This window comes from Phalacrocorax aristotelis, chromosome 2 (genome assembly GCF_949628215.1).
Source record: "Phalacrocorax aristotelis chromosome 2, bGulAri2.1, whole genome shotgun sequence".
NCBI classification, from domain to species: Eukaryota; Metazoa; Chordata; class Aves; order Suliformes; family Phalacrocoracidae; genus Phalacrocorax; species Phalacrocorax aristotelis.
In genome coordinates this window covers 103,295,265-103,318,654 of record NC_134277.1, presented here as the reverse complement: position 1 = coordinate 103,318,654, position 23,390 = coordinate 103,295,265, and the positions used below count along the sequence as shown (strand labels likewise).

At 43.0% G+C, this 23,390-nt stretch overlaps 1 protein-coding gene across 5 annotated transcripts in view; it reads right to left on the bottom strand.

The window, feature by feature from the left end:
- Positions 1 to 533: 533 nt before the first annotated feature.
- ZNF516 (zinc finger protein 516) overlaps positions 534 to 23,390 on the bottom strand; it is a 105,918-nt gene continuing 83,061 nt past the window's right edge. For 3 of the 5 annotated variants that reach the window (XM_075084569.1, XM_075084568.1, XM_075084570.1), the window contains 3 exons: positions 14,038 to 15,516; positions 9,074 to 9,178; positions 534 to 1,538 (listed from right to left, as the gene is read on the bottom strand). In XM_075084569.1, the coding sequence (XP_074940670.1) occupies positions 1,234 to 1,538; positions 9,074 to 9,178; positions 14,038 to 15,516 (1,889 nt within the window). In that variant the 3' untranslated portion in view covers positions 534 to 1,233. Of the gene's footprint in view, positions 1,539 to 1,642; positions 1,897 to 8,085; positions 8,154 to 9,073; positions 9,179 to 14,037; positions 15,517 to 23,390 lie in introns of all 5 variants that reach the window. The other 2 variants (XR_012659138.1, XM_075084571.1) reach the window with 2 other exon arrangements.

Here is a 23,390-nt window from a genome sequence, read left to right as displayed (position 1 = left end):
AGTAAAGCTTTTGCAAAAATTTTCACAGAACATTTTCTTTCAAGGCAGCAGTAACTTTTGATAATGCATAAAATTATATGTGCAAAATCTGAAACTCTCAGAAATATTACCATCACACATAGTGTCACAGCAATAAGAAAAGAAAATATTTATATCTGTGGAATACATTTTTAATTGCTTACACTGCATGGTTTAACAACCTGTTATGTGCCACAACCCCACCTTGAAAACTTGCAGTTAAAGAGTTACTGTAGAAGAGGTATATAAAGCTTTTTTTTTTTTCTTTTTTTTTTCCTAACACCACCAGTGATCACCAAGTACAAGACATGACACATTTATATGAACATTAACCTGCCACCACAAAAGAAGTTCCTCGTCTTTCCAAAACGTCACCAGACCCAGGGAGGAGCAGTGAACCTGGTGAACCAAATGCAGGAGCTGAGAGTACTTTACGGGCCCAAGGCTGCCTGAACTTGTTCAGTGACACCTTTTCTCTTCTAAACATCAGATCAGCGGCGTTGGACAGCTGAGTGTTTTCTTTTTCTTTTTTTAAACATGAAGACTTCCTTTGTGATCAGGTCGAAGAAAGTAGCCCTGTTACAAAAAAAGGTCCTGAGAGTAAAACACAGAAGCCTGTTTTTTTTTCTTAGTGTTCAACTAGCTTTTCTTTTCCAAAGCCGAATAGAAGCTTTTCTGTGGAAGTGTTTCAATTTCCATATTCACATACTATTAATGGTGCGCAGTCAAGAGCAAGAGCACTAGAAATGCAAGTGGTCCCCAAACTGTAATGAAACAAACCATTGCAGAATGATGGTCTTTCTCTTTAGTCCCTTTAATCCTTCATCAAGCATTGCTTTCTCAGCACCGAATGCCACCTTTTCCCCGCACCCCCTCCCCTTCTTCCTCTCTGTTTTGTTTTTAGGTGGTTTTTGTTTTTTTGTTTTTTTTTTTTTTTAATTTGCTTTTCAGCATGACAGGCAGTGGCAGTTTCATTAATTAATACTTTTCCAGCCCTCGAATCCACTGCTGTTTTTCAAATGTATCAAATAGTCATTGTGAGCATCAGGGAGGTTTTTGTTACAGTGCTTAACTTCTTCATGCTGTCCAAATCACATAAAGTTTAATTTTTCCAGTGTCTCAAACTTCTCTTGATTAATATAGATGCCTTGTGCTGCCACAGTGCTTGCCAACTCCACTGTTTATTATAAAGGAAATAAGGAACCATGGGACTGATTAGTACGTCAATTTATATATATCTTGTGTAGCATCTTCATTTATTTTAAAATGATTAACAGCGCAGAGGCACCCCCGTCCTCGCAGAGCGCTGGTTTCAGCCTCATGCAGCGGCTCCGGGCGAGGCGATGGCTGGCAGGGAGGCTGCTCTGCGGCCGCCAGGGCGTGGGGCGGCTGCGCGGGGGGCTGCCGGCGCTGCCCGTTGGGGTGGGGGCCGCTGGCACGGGGGCTCCTCCGCCGGGGATCTAGGTTCCCTTTCGGAGAGGCAGCGTGTGGGCGACCTCTGCACCGCCGTGGTCTCTCCCCTGCAAGGACGACACAGGGAAAAGCTCATTCTCACCTCTGCTCCCACGCACAACCCTCCAGCAAGCCCTGCTGGTGTTCGTTACCCTTTATTGGCGTCACGTACATTGATTTTGACCCACCGCATCAGAATTTTGGGGTTTTTAACCATCTCCAGCAAGACAAAGTGTGTCAGGCCAATATAAAGTCCTTGACAGACTAGAAGAGCAAGTAATAGCATCTGATGGAGCAGTGCAGAGAAGGCTGAGAAGAAGGAGGGGAAGAAGAGGCCTCCAAATAGCAGAATTTTGAGCTAGCCAAAAGGGATTCGTAAGTAGATCAGCATTTTAAAAAGGGTGAAGTCTGAGGTCACACAGGCATCTAAAAGAAAAAAAAACTGAATTCTTGTGCAGGTCTGTCAAATGCTAAGGCAGCTTTTTTTCCCCCTTGTCATCTTCCTTTTATTTTTTTAGCGAGTTTTCATGAATAATTACCATGTTGAAAAAAATAGCAGGGATATTCTAAAATCAAGTGAAATTAAAGATAACATCATGAATAAGTGGGAGCCTGCAGCTCCCAAGAAAAGCTTTAAAATGACATTTAGAACATCACTGTCTGAACAATGCAGTTTACAATCCTGATCCTAAAACAACATGGCAAGATTAATCTTACATAAATGCATTATCCTTAAGCTAAAGTCTTGATGAAGTGAAACAGACCATTTTAAATTAATGCAACATAAAATACAGCACCCATGTAAAATCCAAGCAAGTTTCAAGCTGTGCCTATGGCAGCCCTCGAAATAGCTAAAGAAAGCCCAGCTCTGGTTGACATAATGTATTAAGTGCATCTCTTTTGTTAATAGATTTAGAAAATTCCTAATTAAACCTGGCCCGAGATTCATGACATTTACCAGTCAAAGTTTGGTTTAAGTCAGAAAGATTTGCAACAAAATTAAAGAAAAAAAAAGCTGCTGTACAGACAGCAGTATATTTGAAATGTAGGAAACAGTAACTGAATGAGAGATGTGATAAAACTTCCTTAGTTGGATGCTGAATTTCCTGCAGTAAACCAAGAAAGATGCTTTACATTTTTGCACGGCTGCATCATGCCTGAGAGACAGAGCCACAATTCCAGGAGGAGGCATTCATCATTAAAACGTCTCGTATCGAACCGGCTCTATGTACACCGGGGAGCATGGCAGGGTTTCGCCGAGCCAGGGGAGGAGGGAGGAAGGGAGAGAGCGAAGGAGGGGAGGGGATGGGATGGCAGGCGCCTGGCCCTAGCTTCCCTGGGTAAGAACTGGAAAAAGGGGTGTAATTAGGGGTTCTTTTTGGGGATGGATAACCTGTGGGGTGCTGGGTGGCAGAGGCATGCCATGTGGGTCCGGGCACCACCTGCCCATGGACCGGGGAAAGGGGTAATCCATCCTCCTCCCACCTGGCAGGGAGGCACAGAGGGGCCAGGGGCAGTGGGTGGGTGGGTGCACAGCTGGGCTCCCAGTTTCACACGTGCCAGAACCCACCCAGTGCCTCACCTCCTTGTACTCGCACTGGCCCGAGTGGGCAGATTTTGAACTAGCTGATACGTAGCTGGATTGAATTCTTCCTGATGTGAAACCTTTACCATTGCAAAAAGTAGGCTTTCTTCACTTTCAGCATTTTAAAGGGGAAAACCAGCAGATCTTTTTTTAAGTGAAACCTATAGCTTCCATGCCAAAAGCTGCTTTCATACCAACTTCTAGGGCTTTTCACCAGTTACAGGAAAAAAATTATTTTGTGTGCATGTTAACATACTGGAGACAGATTATCGCAGGACTTTGAAATAAATCGCAGCGATCGTTTTGGAGCACAGATACAGCTCCAGTTTGCTGGCAAGGGGAAAGTGTTGGGACAAGAACTACAGCTGCTAATCCTGTCTATAATGCTCATAAACTAATGGACATACAGTACGTGCATTTTACTCAGATGCCAGTATAGCAGCCTCCATGATTCCTTGATTGTTTGCATTATAATCTCCATATGTATGAACGAGACAAATTAGGTTGCCATTTATTTGTTCATTATCTATTATTTTGATTAATGGAATTCTTGTTCTCAGAATAACTATTTAAAAATAACATTTGCAATAATGAGGACTGAACTATTAATCATGATCTTTAGAAGAAACTCTGTGAGGAACTGGGGCAAGACATTTCATATGAACAAATGTCATAAATAGGACTTCTAACAGACAGTGCTAAAATTTCAAATGCAAAAAAAACTCCAATCCAATGGTTTCAATAACTTTTAATCTTTTTTTTTTAAAAATTATTTGTAGGTTTGTTTGTTTGGGCTTTTTGTTTTGGGGTTTGTTATTTTTTTTTGCTCTTCCCCTTCTCTCCAGAGTTGCTTTAGGCCAAGCAGAGCTGTACTGTAGCTGGTCTATAAAAAGATGAGAGGTAACAGATATCCCCACAGCCTTTCCCCCAAACCCTTTTACAACATATATATTGTTCTCCTGATGGGTCATTCCAGTCTGTCTATCCCCCAGACACTGGCTATTCACATTTATTCTACCTGAAGTATTTAGCACTACAAGAAATATTTAAAAATAGTTATAGTGGATAAAATTAAGGCTTATGGACTCCTTAACGAAGCTGGTTTACCCCCTTTCACGAAGGACCTACTATGCACCTCTCTTTTCAGTGAACAAGGCCCAAGAAACGTGGTGTCCGCAGCTCCTTCACAGAAAAGGACCATCACTGCCTTCTGGCATGTGGAAAGCTTCAGCCAGAGATATCCATGATACCAACAGTTCCTATTTTTTTTCTGGGCTTTAGCTTTTAATTGTTTTTGCATGAGGGAAAGGCTGTTTTTCCAGAGAGGTGAAAGGCTGGAGTTTGTTGGGGGTGGGTTGTTTTTTTTTTTTTTTTGCTCATTTCATTCACACAAAAGACAGAGAACTTGGTGTCTCTGCCTCCAGCACTGCAAATATGCTTCACGTATATATACTCTCAGTTAGACAGAACTCTTCCTTGTTGCTAACCCGTAAATCATGCCTTTTGAACACCCAATTACTTGCCCCTTAAAATTTTTAAAGCGTATTGTTTGACACAGCACTGACAGAGGATAAACTATATTCCTCAAGCGGGCCAAGTTTTTATATGTTCTTAAAAATGCAACAGAAGTGAAACGCAAGGCGTATTTCTTAGAAATTGCTACCACTGCTGTCACCATTTTGCAAAAGAAGGCTAGAGACTGACTCCATGCGCCACTGAATGCACTTGGGAACTGAGCTTCTGGCTGCAATGCTGCAGCATCAGGCAGTGTCTCTGAAATGACCCCATGCTTTAGGAGACTTTTGCTTTGAGTGCTCCAGTAGCTTCGAGATACATGCGGTCACAGGAACCCTTCCCCAAGGGGAGCCAGCTTTTTGTCTTGCCATGTATAAGCAATTGGTGTGTGCTCCCCGAATTCGTGCCTACTAAATCAGGTCTTTGAATGCTGCTTAGCGTATTCCAAATTAAGATACATATTCATTGTGGATAAGCAAGCTTAATTATGGATATATTGGGATATTTAGCATTTATAAAAATATTCAGAATATTCAGTATGTTTCATATGGCAGCCTTTCAAGAGAATTTACATGACTTTGCACAGATTGTATTGACTCGGGGTATGTAAAGAGCATTTTTTGTCCTTTAGACAAAGAAGAGCAGGAAATATTCAAGAGGTCATGGGAAATTAATTTGATGTAAAAATGCCCCTGCTTTTATTTTAAGGCATTCAGGTAGAAGTATGAAACCACAGTAAATAATGTCATGAATGAGATGAACATCTTATTCCCTACATTTTGTTTGTATTTCATTGGTGCTGAACAAAGTATGAAACACAGCCCAGTGCTAATATTATCAAAACTGGGTGTGTATGGTGTTCTTTACACGCCCCTATAGGTGGCCTACTTTTCAGTGATGCTGAACACCTGCATCTCCGGTTGGTGGTTCATTACCCTAAAGTAGGTTTCTTATTTAGACACCTAAATATAGATTTAGCTGGCTCGTTTTTGAAAAAGCCTGGCTGTAGACCCTATTTTTAACATGCGGAATTAAAATGATTCTGTGAGAAAATTGCTATATAATGTAGCACTGCTGCAAGCTACTATGCTGGGGGACTTTAAAAGCCCTACCTAACATCCTTTCATAAAGGAGCCTTCAGAGATGATCTTCTGGTTGACTACTGACGGGAATGGGGGAACAGTGAAATACTAATGTTGATATTTTAACTCTTTGGCAGACTACTCAGGGAAAGATATTTTACCTGCAAGGAGGAAATATTATATAAAGTGAATCATTTCCACTTAACGTAAAAAAAAAAAAAGAAAAACCCTTTCGTTCTCAAGCTACTGTACGCAATAACTATTGTTTCTTGCTCGGAGCATGTGCACGGCACTTCTGTAACTTGAACTGACTTTACACCGTAAACTCTCATGAATAGATCTGTCCCCAATTAAGAAATGAAATGAAGACACGGAGTGACAATGTTTAATGTGGGAAATCGTAACATTACCAGAATGCTGCAGGCATCGTTCTCAGTGCGAGCTCGTTTCTGTGCTTCTAAAGGCCCCTACAGCTGCAGGTAGAAATGAGCATGTTCCCTCCCTAACGCCTAGGGACTGTGCAGGTGGAGTCTTCTGGGGGAGCGCAAAGCATGCTTGTGATGAGAACAAGCAAAACGGCAGACAAGTGAATAATCCTAACTGACACAGATGCTGACAAACTGACACAAAGGCTGATACCGAGGAGCAAACAAGACAAAAGAAAGGGAACTATCTCCTGAAGAAGTGATCATACCGCAGCTTCTGTGGAAGAAATACTGACTGGCAAGAGACGAAGCAATTCATGAAGCTAACCCCTATTCAGTATTCTGCTGTACTGAGAGGTGCTGTAATTTAATCAAATACTTTGAAGACAGATTGACATGGACTGAGACTGCAAGAGCAAACTACATTTGCTGTGGAAGAAGTTAGTCAATAAATTCTGGCATGGCAGTAGTTTACAAAGACAAGATTATGAGTAAATTTATTGTGCAGTAATATAACCCGAATTACAAAAAGAGTCTAGATGTGGACTGAGCTGCCACATCTCTTTTTGGACAGATACGGCCATTTCAGAATTTTTTGGACCTTACGTTGTCTTTTAGAGGAAAAAAAGCCCAGACACCTTCAGAATCCAATCTCAACTACACATGAGATAAAACCATGAGCATGAAAAGATTAAAGAGCATTTTGAAGATGCTTAGGTTTACTAAAGCTACATTACTAAACCAATGAGAGCCAAAGACTAGTTGAGCTAGTTTGCAGAGCTGCAGTGTTTCACTCTGTCACATACTTCTACTGAGAGGTATGCCCTCGCATGATTTTATTAGATAAGCATTATAAGGAGAGCACCTTCATCTAGTTCTCCAACTATAGCACAACTTTGCTGCTGCTGTCCCACAAAGCAAAGCGAACATTGCCCACAACAACAACTACTGAGTGCTATGCCACGCTTTAGGAGGAGAGTTGTTGCCACTCCTATGGCCTGATGGCAACTCAGATACTTCTGTGGCAGCACCTGGGATCCCCATGCAGCCTTTGGCCCAGAAAGATGCAAGTGCAACAGAGAAGGTCCTAAGAGCCTCCATGAAGGGTGCAGCGTATGAACTATGCAACATGGTGGTGCCCGATGAGGATGTTTACTGAGCAAGTAGAAAGCAACTCCTAAACTTCAAGAAGGTGGGAGATGAAGATGTGTTCTCTAAGCATGGCCGAAACCATCTGCAACTGTTTAGTAAGAGACAGGAGGACAGGAAAAGTGCTGTAGTAAAAAATAAACTAAAAAGAGGGATGAAAGAAAAAATAAGTGATGCCAGAGGCGGTTTCACAATGGAAGAAAACTGCCCATGAGAAGGTGTGCCCTGAAACCCACCCATCAAGCTGGAAGATGGAGTGGGAAGGTCCAGGTTATGACACTGGTCTCCAAAGACATAAGATACATGAAACAACTTCAGTTCAATGGTTTTCTATCTAACAGCTTTGTCATGTATCGTTCAGAGTGCTGAGAAGTATTTGTTAGAACAGGAAACTCTGTACGCTAGAAACAGGAAAGCACACTGCCACACAGAGTCCACAAGAACTGGAGGACGAGAGCCTTTCGAAGGCCAGATACTGGATATCAGGGTACAAATACTCTAATTGTTAATTGTACTGTTGCCAGCAGAGAACGTGTTAGTTCCAAAAGCAAATTATTTCTAGGAATTCTTTATGCACTATTACATATCACTAAGCATTAAAGTTACGTATCCCACCCACTCCCGAGTAAGCCAGTAACATGTTTATTTAAACATTAACTACCTGCTCTACAATTAACTGACTCTCTATATAACAGACTTTGATAAAACGCTTAAAAATTTAAGAGCTAAAAATCAAGCAGCACCATTATTATTTATACATGTTATAAACCAGCCAGCACTTTAGTGATGAGTATCACTGTGCAACTTTTTCCCAGCTACCACATTAAAAACCAAACATCCAATTAATTGTAAAACATACTTGTTTTGGGGCATCTGCGGAGGTGGTGTGAACTTCAGTACCTTGGAGTCCATTAGACTCAAATACCACTGTGGGAACAAGGGGGCTTGTTAACAGATGAACATTCAAGCTTCGTTAGTGTGTGTACATTATTTGAGACCATTACAGATTAACCACGTTCAAAAAAAGACACCAGCTACTAGCCTGTGGCCGGAAAATACCAATTTACCGTAACACTTACTGTAAGAGAGTGTGCTAATGGCAGCCTAGGGCCACTGCCCTTTTTAATTCAGACTTCAGCACTGAAGAAAGCAATCACTGACAACATTAATTATCAGTGTATGTGTAAAGGGACCCTCTTCTTGCATTACTTACCATTTGGCCTCTGTCATTTTGCATCAGACTGGCTTATGTATGCATCATTCACACTTTTCAGGAGGAACCCGCTAGTCTTACTGTCTCGTGCAATGCTCTCCTGAGAGCATTTGTCTCTCTCAACACTGGTGGCTTTAGCCTCCTACAGCCTCAACCATAGACTGCGCCAGGTTAAAAATGGCTGGTAGGGATTTCCCATTTTAGGGCTGACCGGTCTACAGAAAAAATCTTGTTTCCCACAAAAATGTTCCTGTCAACAGCAACAATGAGGCAAAACAAAGCCTTATGTTGTGCTGAAAGGGGTACTTTGATTTCAATTTGTGCTGGTGGCAACAGAATTCATTAGCATATTCATTTCTGAGTACCCTACTCTCTAATTAAAATACAAGATTTGCAAACAGACTTATCTTAAATGCATTGCTATTTTATGGAATTTGGGCAGGGATCAGGTAAGCAATATCCAGAGACCAAGAGCAACAGTGGTAAAAATAAAAAACCTTTCTATTAGATTTAGGTACTGGAATCACTTAGGTTAACACGGTATGTGAAATGTAATTCTTGGCATTTTGTTAGCTGGATCCAAAAGCAGACAAGCAGGAAAAGGGAGAAAGCAAGAGCAAGTGTGAAAAGGTACCTGCATGGGACCTCTGATGAGCCCTGAGGTGACTGGGTTGGGTAAAGCATTTTCCACACTCTCTGCAGACGCAGTCTCCTTGGCGTGTTTGTGTCCTGAGCATCCCTGTAGTTGGGAGCGAGGGAGGGAGGGAGGAGGGGGTGGGGTGGAGAGGAGAAAGGAAAGTTGAGAAGAAAACATTATGCCAGAAGAAAACATCATTAGTATGTCTAATGTGTCATTATGTGAGGCTACCTTCAGGCCCTGGATGACAACTGTCAGCCTTCATCTAAGCACTGGCTGACAGGCCAGGCACACACAGGACTGCAAGAATGCATAAATTACATTGAATTAAAAAATGCTCCCCATGATGTGCCCGCACCAGGACTGGCATGTCAGGTGTGCGCTTTTCAGAGCAGCTGGATCCACTTCTCAGCCATCACCCAGCTTTGTCAAGCAGTACATCAGGCAAATCAAAGTGACTCCAGCGTGGCGGAGACAAGTCACATGGATAATAGGAAGTGAGTAGGACCAGAGCCCGACTGTCCCCCCCGGGCGGCAATACCTCAGAGACAAATGCAGAGCGAGTGGAGCCATCACAGACTGATCAAACCTTTCACCCCTGCCTACCTGCCTGCCGGTGCTGCTTTGACCCCAGACCTCTGAGGCACAGACGAAAGACATCTGTGAATGAAAGTGTCATTCCGGACATTTTGAGCTGGTAGCAGCACAGCAGCCTTCCCCCAGCCCTGGATAAACATGTTTTCTAGGACATTAGCATTTGTGGAAAACCACTCAAACCTCTCCTTTTTCTCCAAAGGTCAGTTTACAGCATCTGACTTAAAGGGCTGGTCTTTGTCTTTTTGCTGCTGATCAAAAAAGACACATTTGACTTTTATTGGGCTTTTTTATTAGAAAAGAAAAATATTTGAACATCATCTTTTCTATATTGGTGAAATGCCCTCCTCGGAAGGAAAGAGTTGATGTTTCCATTTGCCACTGGAATACTTTGGCTTTTAAAGAAATTCTCAGGGGGGTTGTCAGCAGAAGTGAAATTTCAGCTTTTCATTCATTTTCTCCCCCACTACAGTATTTATAAAGAGTAAAATTGCAAACAAAAATGTGGCAACAACCCCCACCCCCAACTGAAAATTCCACTGCAGGATGCCAGAGGGCTCATCTGAAATACAGATGCTGTACCTGAAAATGAATGGAAAAGAAGACGGATTGCCATTTACTCTGCTGGTATGGCACCAAGTGTCCTGCGATGGTTTGTACCACAGTATATATTGAAAAGAAATGTCTGGCTGCAAAAAACAAAAAACTTACTCCCAAATTGTTTCCTTTTTTTATAATAGCACCTCCTGCAGATGGCAGCACAGTCTGTATAATGTAGCTGAACACGCTCATTCCCAACAATTAAGTTCCTGGCAGTCAAATACGAGATGATGATTTAGGGGCAATTCCAGATCACATATACCCATGCGCGCGCGCGCGCACACACACACCCCCCCACACCCCCCAAAAAAAAAGACGATGCCCAAAACACAAATTTCAATGAGAGCTTTACCATACTATAATGAGACAGATCTGTCTTGCAAGGCAGTCAAGATTAAAGCAGATTTTCTTGTCTGTTACTAGCATTTTCCTCTCACTGGCCAGAACTACAGCTGCAAGCTTGAAAGCAAAGCTGAGCGAAGCGTGTTGAGGGACCAGACGTGGCCTTTGCTGGACGCTGTGCCGGCTGCCAAACAGGCAGGGACAGGCAGCACAGGGCTCTGCTACTGGCAGAACGACTTCCATGGAGCCTGGGAGACCTGGGTTCCTCAGGTGGCTTTCTGCCACCTCTGAAAAGACATTTAATCTCTCTAAAACTCAAATCTCCCTCTATGAAAGGTGAATACAATTGTCTCAGCAGCCATTATGGGCCTGATCCAACAACCTTCATGGAAGCGCTGCCTCTGCCGGAGTGTGCATGAGGCATGTTGAGGATGCTGTTGTAAGCCAACATACCTTGTACAATTGCTGAAGGTGAGCAGGTTAGGACTTTCATCTAACCCCTCCCTGGCGCTCACTTTATCATAGTTATTTAAAAAACAGGTGGAAAAAATGGATTGCTTCCAGGTATAGTTGCCATTCTTGCATTTCATAAGGAGCACCATAAGGCTTTTGATAGTTCAGAGCTTTGAGCGATGGGCACCGCTGCCGCAAGGCAATACCCCTATGAGTCATCACTCAGGTTATACTGTATGTAAACGGAAGAGGGTGGATGACTACAGGTGTTAGCAAATTAAGGTAAATGAACGTGACTATGTGAATGGGAGCTCCTGCAAAACCGATGTTCAAAGCTGGTCTCAAAGGAGCCCCAGGGAAGGAGTGCATCTGCTGCTATAACCCATCCTTTCCTAATATGGCAGATTCATGTAAGTGTCATGAATAAAACAAATAACCACTATTAAATATAACAACAAGATTCTCTCTACAAGCATTTGGGAAGATTGGGCAGCGTGAAACAAACCTAGCCCAAGCACAGCAAGCTTTGTGTTTGCAGCTGTATCAAAACAGTACATACAACTCTCTTTTCCAAGGACACACTGAAACAGACATATTCTACTACAATCCAAGACGAGGTAGTATACCAAACACCCAAGTAAAGCCTATTGGGAATATTCAATTGGGAAAAAAAAACCCAACCCAAAACATGACAAATAGAATACATAAGTGGGATTTTTGGTTGTTGTTTATGTCACCATTGCCATATTCACACTGCCATGTTAAGACTTAATTGTATGATTCATACTGACTCAGAGGGCTCAGTCTAGGGCCATGTGTTATTTCAGACAAGGTTCATTTACCCTCCTCTATTCACAGTTGGTAGGATCTTGTTCCTTTTGCCTGCAGCACCTTTTTATTTTAGTGCTATGAAAAACAGCCATCATGCCAATTGGTTTGGAGAACCATCAACAACCTGGAAGTTGTATATAAAATAAAGACAAGCTACATAAAAAATGAAGTTTCAAATTCTGAAAACTTGATTGCTGTAAAACACTTGGAATGAAAGAAGAGATTTCAAAGCAGAGATGGGTACTAAATAACTCCCAGTTAAAGTGTCTCTGGAAATCACTGCCCAGCAAAAACGCTTTGGCAGTAAAAATCCCCCTTTTATAAAGCAGGTAAACAGAGACCTCCTTGGAATCCCTGCCCCTACTTTACTTTGCCCCAACGGTCTTCATGGTTTTTCAGGTACCTACATTCACTAAGTCAGCTTCTAGTTCCCAGCTTCTACTGTTTCCCTCCATCCTTCTTAACACGGCTGGGAGCTCACTGGATCAAAAAGAGTCCTCTGAGCAGGTTGACACAACGTGGTATTAGATAACAGCAAGGCAGGCACCCACGTGAAGGCACCCCAAGTTGATGGTGGAACAATTAACTGGTATTTAGAGGAGGAAGCGGGCAGGGAGAAACTTCAGACAACACTCCTAGGCACTGGGATGGCAAAAGCAAGGTCAGCTGGACAATAAAAGGAATACTGATCCTGCTATTTTATGAACCGATCGTGTCCTCCTCTGCTTCCTTAACAAAAACCAGGAGCCTGAAGTTAGCTGCAATCATCACACAGCCTCTAACCACCTGTGAAATGACCTACTCAATAGCAATAAACAACAGTCGGCTCCTATGCAGCATTACTTTTTAAATGATTGAGCAAAACTGGCAATGGAGTGGCTGAAAGGTGCACCTGATGGACTATTTCTGATAGACTTTGCCTTCCTGCCTTCTCCAAAAGGTTTCCCAGCAAAACCTGACCAAATACCATGGCTCCTTCCTTTCCTCACAGCTGCCAGAGCTGTCAACTTGCACACACACCTTCTGGGCACTAGATCATAGTTGTCATTAGACTACCAGCTTCCAAAAGGCCTGGGTTTTGTCCCACTTGCAAATTGGGGTCACAAGCTCCATTTCACACATGCTTTTGACAAAACAGAAAGCATTATTTCAGGCGAGGACACTAGAACAGTGGTCTGGAACATGCACTCTTTCCATGTGGAATTCAGTTCTTGCACACACAAAAAATTGGATCATTTACAAATGGTGAGAGCTGGGACTATGGCTCCCATTCTCCTCCCTCCTCCCCCCCCCATCTCAAGAGTAATAAATCAGTGTGATTTTCAGTTTCCACCAAGACAAACTAATTCTGGCAGACAGTCAGAACTGTATGGTTTCAAATGCAAATACAAAGCGTTTGGGTTTTTTTCTTCTTTTTACGTGGCTGTTGACTGGCAAGAGACAGAAGGAGAGGTCTAATACTTTTTTAGTCCCTGAACTTTTAAACTGCCTAGTTGCACAGCTGCCTGTCCTGCTTACCTGAATTAGCAAGCACAGATTCAGCCCCACCTCTTTTTAATTATAAACAAACAAACAGATCAAAATAATAATTTGAAAAATACAATAGCAGTCTTTGATACGGACAAGGAAGATCTTAAGACTTTTGTCGAGAAAGACAATCCTTACACTGACAAGTAATTATCTCTGTTGTTGGAAGACTTGTTTGCAGATGAAATTGAAGAAAACCTCCAAAATAACATCACAGATAAGCCCCAGAGGATGTTTATTTTGCCCAAAGCAAAAAGATTATGATGTGTGCCAGCACCAGCCTATCAGGGAGATCTTCATGTGACAGCACATCTGTGTAACTTTAGCCTGCTTGAAACAAGGGGACAAAGGAACAGTAGTACTCCAGGTGGAACCAGATACATTTAACCTGCAACAGAAATGTCACGCAGTGCACGAGGGGGGATGCTGCAATGTTAGAGATCGGTAAACAAACCTACTCAAGCCTATCCAGAAATGATAAAAACAATGAACTTGTAATCCCAGCCGCTAAAGGGAGAGAAGGAAGAAACTGAAACAGCATGTCGTGGCTCCGAACAAAGCAGGAACAAGCAAGCCGTGTCCTCAGCCATGAAAGGGCTTGTGAAAAATCTTACCTGCATGATCCAGGACAGGGCTGTTGGCACCGCAGGTTTGGTACAATGAAGCAAGGTCCTTTGGAATGTATGTTTTAAAGATATTTAAAATGTCCAAGTGTTTCTCATGCCCATCTGATCCTGGATCCTGTTTGCTGGAGTGTAAAGCCGGAGAAACTCCCGCAGCACTAGGCTGGGGCTGCAGCAGTGGACTCGCTCGTGCTACCGCTGTGCAGTTTGCCAATGTCCTCATCTCACTCCCAGCCTTCACGTGAGACTCCCTCTGAGGCACCAATGGGTCTTCGAGTTTAGTGTACTGCTCGCTTTTACACAGAGGATGATACTGTGGTGGTGGGTTGAATTTGGCCTTCATGGAGTCGGATGCACAATGCTTACCTGGAGGAGCAAAGCTAGTACTTCCTTGGGGAACCATGTACTTTTCTACTTGCTTACTGTTGGTGGGCTGTGTGCTAGGCCTCGATATGACCGTCTGAGTAGGAGTTACGCTTCTGCTATAGGCTCCCATTTGCATAAGTTTGGAATTTGCTTCATATTTACTTTTTTGTTGTGCTGCTGTGCTGTATTGCTCCTGGGAATGGTTTAACTTGGGCTGTCTGTACCCATCCAGACCTGATAAGCGTGGGCCACAGTGGCCGAAGACATGACCATCCTTTGACTGATGTGTACTCCCAGACTTCGCAGTCATCCCAACAGAAAGAGAGCTGCTTTTGGACCCTGGCAATGCACTTGGCACTTGAGTGCGTGTAAATCTGGCAACGGGCAAAGGCTGGCATTCCTTACCGCCAAGAACAGGAGGGGGGCCAGTACGCCCACTCCTCGCCAGAAAGACCAGGTTGTTTTTAATACTCTTGAATCCATTCTGTTGAACCCAAGGCGGGACCATCGAGTTACAGCTGATTTTGTGCAAAATTCTTTTATGCATCCACAGGACTTCAGGGTAGTAGGTCTTGTGACTGCAGAAAGGACACGGGTAGACAATTAAAGCAGCCTGCAAGGATGTGTTCAGATTTTTATTGCATGAATTATCCCTTGTTGATTTTTCACTCAAATCGAGTGGAGCTACCTCTTGAGCTTCAGCACCTTTTTCTATCAGAGGATGCTCCCTGTTTAGGTCTAGCACATTTTCTCTAGCGCAACTAGCCTGCAATTCAAGTGATGTTTTCAAGTCCATGACCGTGTTTGAAGATATCTGTCCCACACCTGAAGCAAAGCTAGCAATGTGACTGGAGCAAGGAAGCCCTTGGTTGTGGTGAAATGCCGGCATCTTTATGTCTGCAGAACCTTTTAGATCTTGGTATTTCGAGAAGGGCTCCTTGATGACACTCTCCAGCACTGACACCAGAGCAGGAATCCCTGGTTTAGATTCCCCGGCCTCATCTTCTCTGGTGTTGCAGCTTCCCAGCTTTGGGAGTTCATCCAGCTGAGATGTTACCATTGGGGTTTCCTCTTCAGAAGAGTTGCAGTGGTATGGCTTTTCATCTGAATGGAATAAACAAACAAACAAACAATCATTGTCATTTTATGCAGAAAGGAGCCCAAAAGCCAGAGAAAAATTCAATATTAGAGTAAGATAGCAGGAGAAAAAGCAAACTTTGGTATTAGTACCGTAATGACGTGCTACAGACCAAATGTACTATATAAGCAAGAAAATAAGGCAACGATTCAATTTACTTTTAAAGATGACTGCAAAGTCTGGATAAACTCTCTGCTGCTGCATGTTCATGATATTTTGAAGAAAGAACAATTCAGTAATATACCCATGTTAAAATTCCGTGACTGCGAGAAAAACAAACAAATATGCAACCATTTAATGCTTTAACAAAAGCAAAGACAATGGAGCCAGATAAGACTGACCTAGTTAAAGGTCTGTCAGCGCTTCCATTACAAGCCCCTATTTTCAAAGGTTTTATAACTCAGCAATAAAAATTGGCTCCACACAGAAGCCAAGCATATAAGCAGGTACAGCATACAGAATAAATTGCTCACTTAAGAGGGACTTTTGCAGTGGCCAAGTATAAAAGATGAGTTACGGAGGATGTAAATTTTGAATTTTCTGTCCGTTAGTTTAAAGCGGACACTTTTCTTTTTAAACATACTTTTATGTTTGAGTCAAACTTCAGGAAAATTTTATAACTGCTTGATCCACTGAGAGATAAGGAATTCAACATTTTCAGCGATTTAGATTACAGAATTCAAAACAGACTTCTGATTCTTCCCATTTTCTTGTTCGCTTCTCAGCTCTCCAGAGTAAATTTACCTGCCTAACACATGGCTGGGAAAGGGAACATACTGGGCAGTAATTAAAGCCATTTAGGGGGAAAGAGAAGAGTAGGATTTGTTTTGCTGGGAGCGCAGCTACCTCTGCCTGCTCTGCCAATGCCGATCTCTCAGAGCCGCTGATGAAGCCGTTGAATCCCTCCAAATCAGTTCACAAATCACTTCCACAGAGATTTTCATCACAGCAGTAATGCTTACTGCACTGAATCCATTTAACATGTAACTGAATTGAATCATCTGACAAACTTTCAGTTTCAATTAACATGCTGTTAATGAGCCACTGCCAGGCAAGTGTAAGGAGACCATGCTCCATCTAAAATGTCACCAGTCCAAAGTGATCATGGCATCTGTAGGAGGGGTGAGAATGGGAAAAGAGTTAACTGCTCTAGAGCTGCATATCCTCTCACATCAACTCATAAAAGCCAGCGCTCAGAAAATCAAGCGCTGTTCGTTAGCACAGCGCAGTGCCACGGGCATTATTCTGCACAGCGCAATGGAACAAGTATGTCTTCCGCTGGAGTTTCACTGCAGATAAAATCTACTTAGCCTGGCCTTCAAGTCAAGCAAAAAATTCTTAAGCTTTTGTTTAATTCAAGGTAATTAAGTTAAAAATAACCCACAGATTTGCAGCCTTGCAGGGCTGAGTGCTCACTCTAAGATAATTTTCCTTTCAAACTCTCTAAGGGGGTAAATTCGGGGGGGGGGAACCCCACAACCCAGAAACTTGTTTTTCCTGTGTTGCAGTGGGCAAGGCTTAGGGAAAGCACATGCCCAGCACTACTAGCCAAATTTACAGTTTGAAACAAAGACACTGCATGCAGCGGTGAAATCTGACACTGCACATCTGTGTTATTTTCAAAGCACATCTGTCAAAGCCCAAAATATCTGTGCTCTTAAATAAGATTTTTAAGGCTTCTCTTTACGATCACAAGGAGTGGCTCCTTTGATCATAGTAGTAAATAATGAAGGAAAGCAAAAACAAATCATTCGATCGCAGCAGTACTCAGCAGAGACTGAACCGACCCACCGGCTGCGCTGAGCAGAGCAGGCAGAGCAGGGAGGTGGGGGACCACTGCCCGCCCTGCTCTCGGGGCCTGCTGCCCCTTGGTCTGCCCACACAGCCGTGATGATAGGCAGACGCCTGCAACTCCCAGATACTCCTTGATGCTGCCTGACTTGGGCAAAACCTACACACTGCACCATTTCAGTAAATAGGACTGAGTTGAATAAACTGTGAGATGAAACGGGTTAGGTCTGGGCTTGGTCTTTAGGTATCGACTGTTCAGTTTAGGTCGGTGCTTGGGGAGAGGAGGAACTAAAAGAGGAGGGGGCAGCAGAGAGACAGACTAAGTCACATGTGCCCCAATAACGACAAGTATAAAGCCTGGGACTGCGAACCTAGAGGTGGCTGAAGTCCTTTTAGCCGTATTGCTTTAGGACAGCCATCAAAGAAAAACGGATTTTCCAGGTGGAAAATGTAGCACAGAGTAGGAAAACGATGAAGGCGTTTCTGAGGTGTATCTAGGCCTGCAGTTGCCACAATGCTGAAGGCATACGCTGTCAGTACAATACATGAAAATTTGTAAGGTTATTACAAAACATTGTTTCTAACATCTCTTCATAGTATCTTGCTAGATTCAATTCCTCTGATGTCTCACACAAACAGTACTGAACATAAAAGGAGTAATTTTAAAAGCTTAGATCAGGAGCCTCAATAGCAACATTTGTGTTAATTGCTCAAGCTGCACTTCTAGAAAAAAAAAAGGCAAAACAAAAACCAATCAATAAAAAAAACCCACAAACAAAAACACCAAACCACACCCCTACCCTCCTTCCCCAAGATTTGGACAGACATGCTTTTCACATGCTCATACTTCTTCACCAGCACAAAGCACAGCCTAAGCTTTTCCCAGGCCCCATCCCGCTCTCCACCAGGGACCTGACACTCCAGATATCAACACCCAGGCTGAAATGCTGCCATGTGCCATCCTCCCTGTCATGGGTGGTGGTCCAGGCCAGGCTGCAAGCAGGTAGCAAAAGCCCGGGGGAAGAGGGGATGCAGGAAAGAGCGAGAGGAGACGGTATGCAACCCAACAATATTGGCAGAGCCTTTTTCGAAAAATAGATTAAATTTATTTCTGCCTGCTCCCAGCCGCTTGCCCCAGCTGAAAAGGGGTACTAACAATCCTTTTAAATCACTAGTATAAAATACTGCTCGAACCAGCACAGTGCAGGCATTACTGTCACCAGAAACTTTTGAGATTTTATTATGGCCAGGTCAAAGCAAAAAGCCATGAATGGGATGCCTTTTGCATGATCTCCAGGGACTATAACTCACATTCCCCACTGAAAGAGTTCTTGGCTAAGCATGCTCTCACTTTTTATCCTAGAGACCCTGTCATCTTCTCGAGTTTGACTCAATTCCTTCGTTTCTTACCCAAAACAGCCATTTACCTGTTGTACTTAAGAGTGAGAAAGGTCCTTTTACCAGATCCCTGAAGTGTTACAATTTTTCTGTCATGGATACCCAGCCAACCGCTGAAGCAGAAGAATTTTACAAGGTGCCCAGCTAGGAGGTGGCTGCTGATGCCATCTTGTGCCTTCAGTTTGGCCATAGCTTCAAATATCGACGGCATCGCAGGCCACGGGAGAGCAATGCCAGGCAGTGCAGAACACTTAACTATATGGGAAGCCATGGTCTAGAAACACAGCAACATTCAGGGATTCGCCCAGTTCTTCAGAAATATATCGAATTGCCATCACTTAGTTATGTATCTTACACAGGCAAACAAAAGTGACTCCCCTTCTACCCCCACACACCCCCCTCTCCCTTCTCTCTTTCTCCCCCTCACATGCATAAACTCCACTTCCCTCCCCCGCTCCCCCAGCACTGTTTCTCCACAAAACTGAATTTCAGAACGGGCCGCACAGCTGTTTTACTTCATGAGGCTTCCTATAAAGTAAACCAGGCTATAAGCCTGAGGACAATGAAACTGTGATTTCTATTCAGAAGAGCAGAACTGGCTAGAAATTGGCCCCTTTTCTGGCTAGCATTACTGCAGTAGGAGTCGAAGGGAAAGGAGCAGATGTGATGTTTTGATTTTTAGTAAACATTTGATAGTGATTTGCACCTTGAGATGAATGCTGTGCCTCGATTTGGAAACTGGCTGCAAATAAATCATGATAAAAGCAAAGGATAACATTGAGAGAAGGTGTAATATTGCAAAGACCTGTATTAGGTCCTATTTCACTTGCTATTTTCTTTAATGATCCAGAAGAGACTCTAGACAGCATGCTAACTTAAATCTCCAGGAAATATCGCATTTGGAGGAGCTGCAAAAATAAAGGGGACAAGGAAATAATGCACAGAGACTTAGAGAGAATAGAAATGCAGTCTGAAAATAATCATATGAGATTCATTCTGGGAAAAAAAGCAGGCTAAGACAAGTGAAGGGAAACGATCCAAAAAACCCATGCAGTGGGAGGGCGAAATCTGGGAAGAAGCAATGTTGAAAATAACAGATGTTACAATAGACAGCACGTTAAATACGACTGTACTATGTGAGGTTCTTCAGCTCAGCTTTCACAAATAAAAGTACGCATTATAAAAATAAAAATAAAACTACTCCTCTGAAGAAGACACATACATGATGGCCATGCTGGTCGCATCATATTTTATTTTTATATATCTCTATATAAAAAAACCCAAAATATATATACCATAGTAAGAGGCACTATGTAAAAGCCCACAGTAAGCACAATCAGTAGGACATGGCAGGGGAAAAAAAAGGCAAAAAGCAGGTTTGCAGCAGAAAATCAAGGTCTTTTATCCTGTGAAGGGAAGGTCCAACAACAATACTCCATGTTTCCAGAATATGTGTGCAGATCTTCAAATATGGACAAGTCAGAAGGAGTTCATAGAACTGCAACAGAAAATAACCGACCAGAAAATAAAGATGAAGAGTTAAGTGTCCCTCACATGGCTGAGGGAAGATGGGAAGGTGACAGGCCAACGACTGCAGCCTCCCCAGAAGCGCCAAGCTCCAAAAGAGAGAATTATGTCATCCCGAGCACTGGAGTTTATCAGATATAATTGCACGCAGGAAAACTCAGGATGAACAGGAAAAAAAAAATTATGTGTACTACAGCTTTTGGAATAAATGTCAAGGGAAGAGGTGGAACACCTCTTGGACTGTAAAACCTATATGGACAAAACATGGATTACCAACGTGTGACAGAAATCCATCCTTTCATGGGGAGACAGAAAGCATGACTTACTCCTTCCCTTCAGTCTACCAGTACAGCAAACCAAACCCCCTTGTAAGCTAATATCCATACACTACAACTGCATTGTCGACATATTCCAGAACCAGCCTTCCTTTCATACTAATTCCTTATGTAGCTAGCTAAGAAAAGGACTCCCGGAGCGTTAAATGGTGTTAAATTAAGGACCCTCCTTAGCAGCAGGTTTGTCATCTGAGCATAGGTCAGGCTGTTCAGAGAGACACGGTATCTGTTTTGCCGAGGGTGATTTGTCTTACGCCACCCATGCCCCCTGTTCTAGCTGCCTGCATGTCTAGTTTTCACACTCCACATGCTATCTGCTGCCTCCCCCGCTTTCTGCTCCGGCTGCATCACTTGGCAGATCCCCAAGGTGGTGGCAAAGCAGGCGCGAGGTGAGAGACAACTCCTACAAACTCCTTTAGGTTTTCTTACAGCACAAGGCCACGTGCTACAATGAGATACCAGGAAGAAAAGGTTTTGCTGTTTCGACATGAAATTCAGCTTCTCATCTGCAAAGCTCATCTGGCTTTAAGCGCTGTTAGATGTTTTCAGATGCAGCTACATCATCTGCCCAGTAATTCAGAAAAAGGGATGACCAAGGATTAGGCCAGAGTGCTTGGTACTGCAGGATTGGGCAGGCTAGCAGGCAAGAGTGTGATCCCGAAGGGTCAACTGGTATCCCTGCTTCCTCTTGGACTAATTTTAGAATCAACAGTGAGTGTTTTTGGCTGAGGTTTGAGGTTTTTAACTGGGTAGAAACCCAACGCAGCTCTTGAGATCGAGATGCTGGCTGATCCAGAGGGTTTATCAGTCAGCCAGCTCACCCCACCCTGCAGAGGTTTCACTTCGGCTATGTGAGGGAAAGGGGAGTAACGCCGTCCCGCGCCACAGCCCACGAGTGCACAGAGAACAAGTCCCAGGTGCCCCACGAAGTCCTGCCTCCATTTGGTCATGAGCGAGGTGATTCTGGTTTATACTACGCTGCTTTTCCTTATTACTTTTCAGCATTTTTCCCCCCTATTTTTGTTGCGGCTCAATGTTGGGGAGTTACCTTTTCACTTCCATGTGATCAGCTCTACATTTCTAACAACACTGTATTTCCATCCTTAGCAAATAAATCCAGATCATGGGTTCACCAATCAGAACCAGCAGCCCTTTGGTATAGCTTGCATTCATGGTCTCCATTCCCCTTCTCTACATCTAAACCTCATAGTTCCTAAAATGACTTCTCACCAACTTTTTAATCTCACGGCCAGCAATTCCAGGACAAGGATGCATGATGGCAACTGTCAGCTTTCAGCCAGTATTTCTTGGGAAAGGATGCCAACTATGAAAAAGCACGATCTCACAAGCAGAGAGAGAAGTTTTGTGTCCCTGTTTTTTGAGGGAGGGCCCAGGGAGGGGAAATTACTATCTGACCAAAGCATTTTAATTCTTTTAGGCTCTTTAGAGTAAAGAAATTTAGCTTTTTTCCTTTCCACTCTCTTCTTCCTAAATGGTACTACCACTGCTGCCATGATGATTAAATGACTAATGCCTGGAGCCCTAAATTCAACTTTTTTTACGACCACGCTATTTTTCATCTGTTTTTCTTGCACATTTGTTTTCAGACTTCTCTCTGTTCCTGGCACAACGACGTACAGATTTATTCCCAAGTCCCATTTGCTTCATTTCACTAACTTTACCCTCCGCAAATTCTAACTTTACCCACAAGTTACTTTTTACCCTTGCTGCTGAACACTTATAACATCGTACCGCCATGCCCCGAGCGTGCAAGTAGTTGAAGGGCCCCGTTATATTGTTTGCTTCCTTCCCTCTACAGAACTGGGGGACACTGCAGGGGATGAAAGCAGGACAGGCCAGCGGAGCACACAGCTCCTAACACTCCCCAGCCTCCGTTTGACTAATCTCTTTGGCATTGTCTGGGAGGACACCTGCTGCTTGTGAAAACAAAACCCACTGAGCTCTTACAATCAGGGCAGCAAAAAACATGAATAGGCAACCATCAAACTAATTCAATAAAGTTTGTTCCGTTCTGGACTGCACATGTTGAGGTTTTTGAATTATTTTAGATTATTATTGTTATTATCATCAGAGATACTGACTGCATTAGTTTTGCATTTTGGAAAGAATCTGAAAGGTCAAAGTGATCGGAAAAAAAAACACAAAAATTTTAATTGATTAAATTTGAAACTTAACGTTTTAAAATGAGTGAAATCTGAGTCTGAGAACAGTTACAGTATAGCACACAAAAGACCCCTTTCTACAAGGTATTCCCCTAGCTCAGTAAAATTACAAATTCCTTTGCACAGCAGAAATGCTTTAGAGTTATGTCACACTTCAAGGATCACTTTTTTAAAAAAAAAAAAGAGAAGAAGAAGAACAAAAAAAAAAAAGGCCTGAAACCATCCCCCATCGCACAGCCACAAATGCAAACACCAGCAAGGTTATTAGAATTTCAAGCACGATCAGCGAATGGCACCAAAAAAGGAACTGAGGAACTATGTGGGAAAGAGTATCAGGTCCAAAATCTGTCAGGCTGAAATGCACGTTGTTAGGTACTAAAGGCATGATGAAAAACAAGCCTAAAAGTTCACAATAAACTTTTTCTTTCTAGCTACCTGTATATATCTTCTCCTTAAAGAGTATTTGGGTTTGTTGCTATCTAGGGTACCAATGCCACAAGCCTCCCAAAGCCCAACTGGCTGCAAAAGCAGCGTCATATGCAAATTAAATTACTCCACTCTTCACCCTCAGCTTCATACAGGTGCACACCAAGTGCAAAAAGTTTT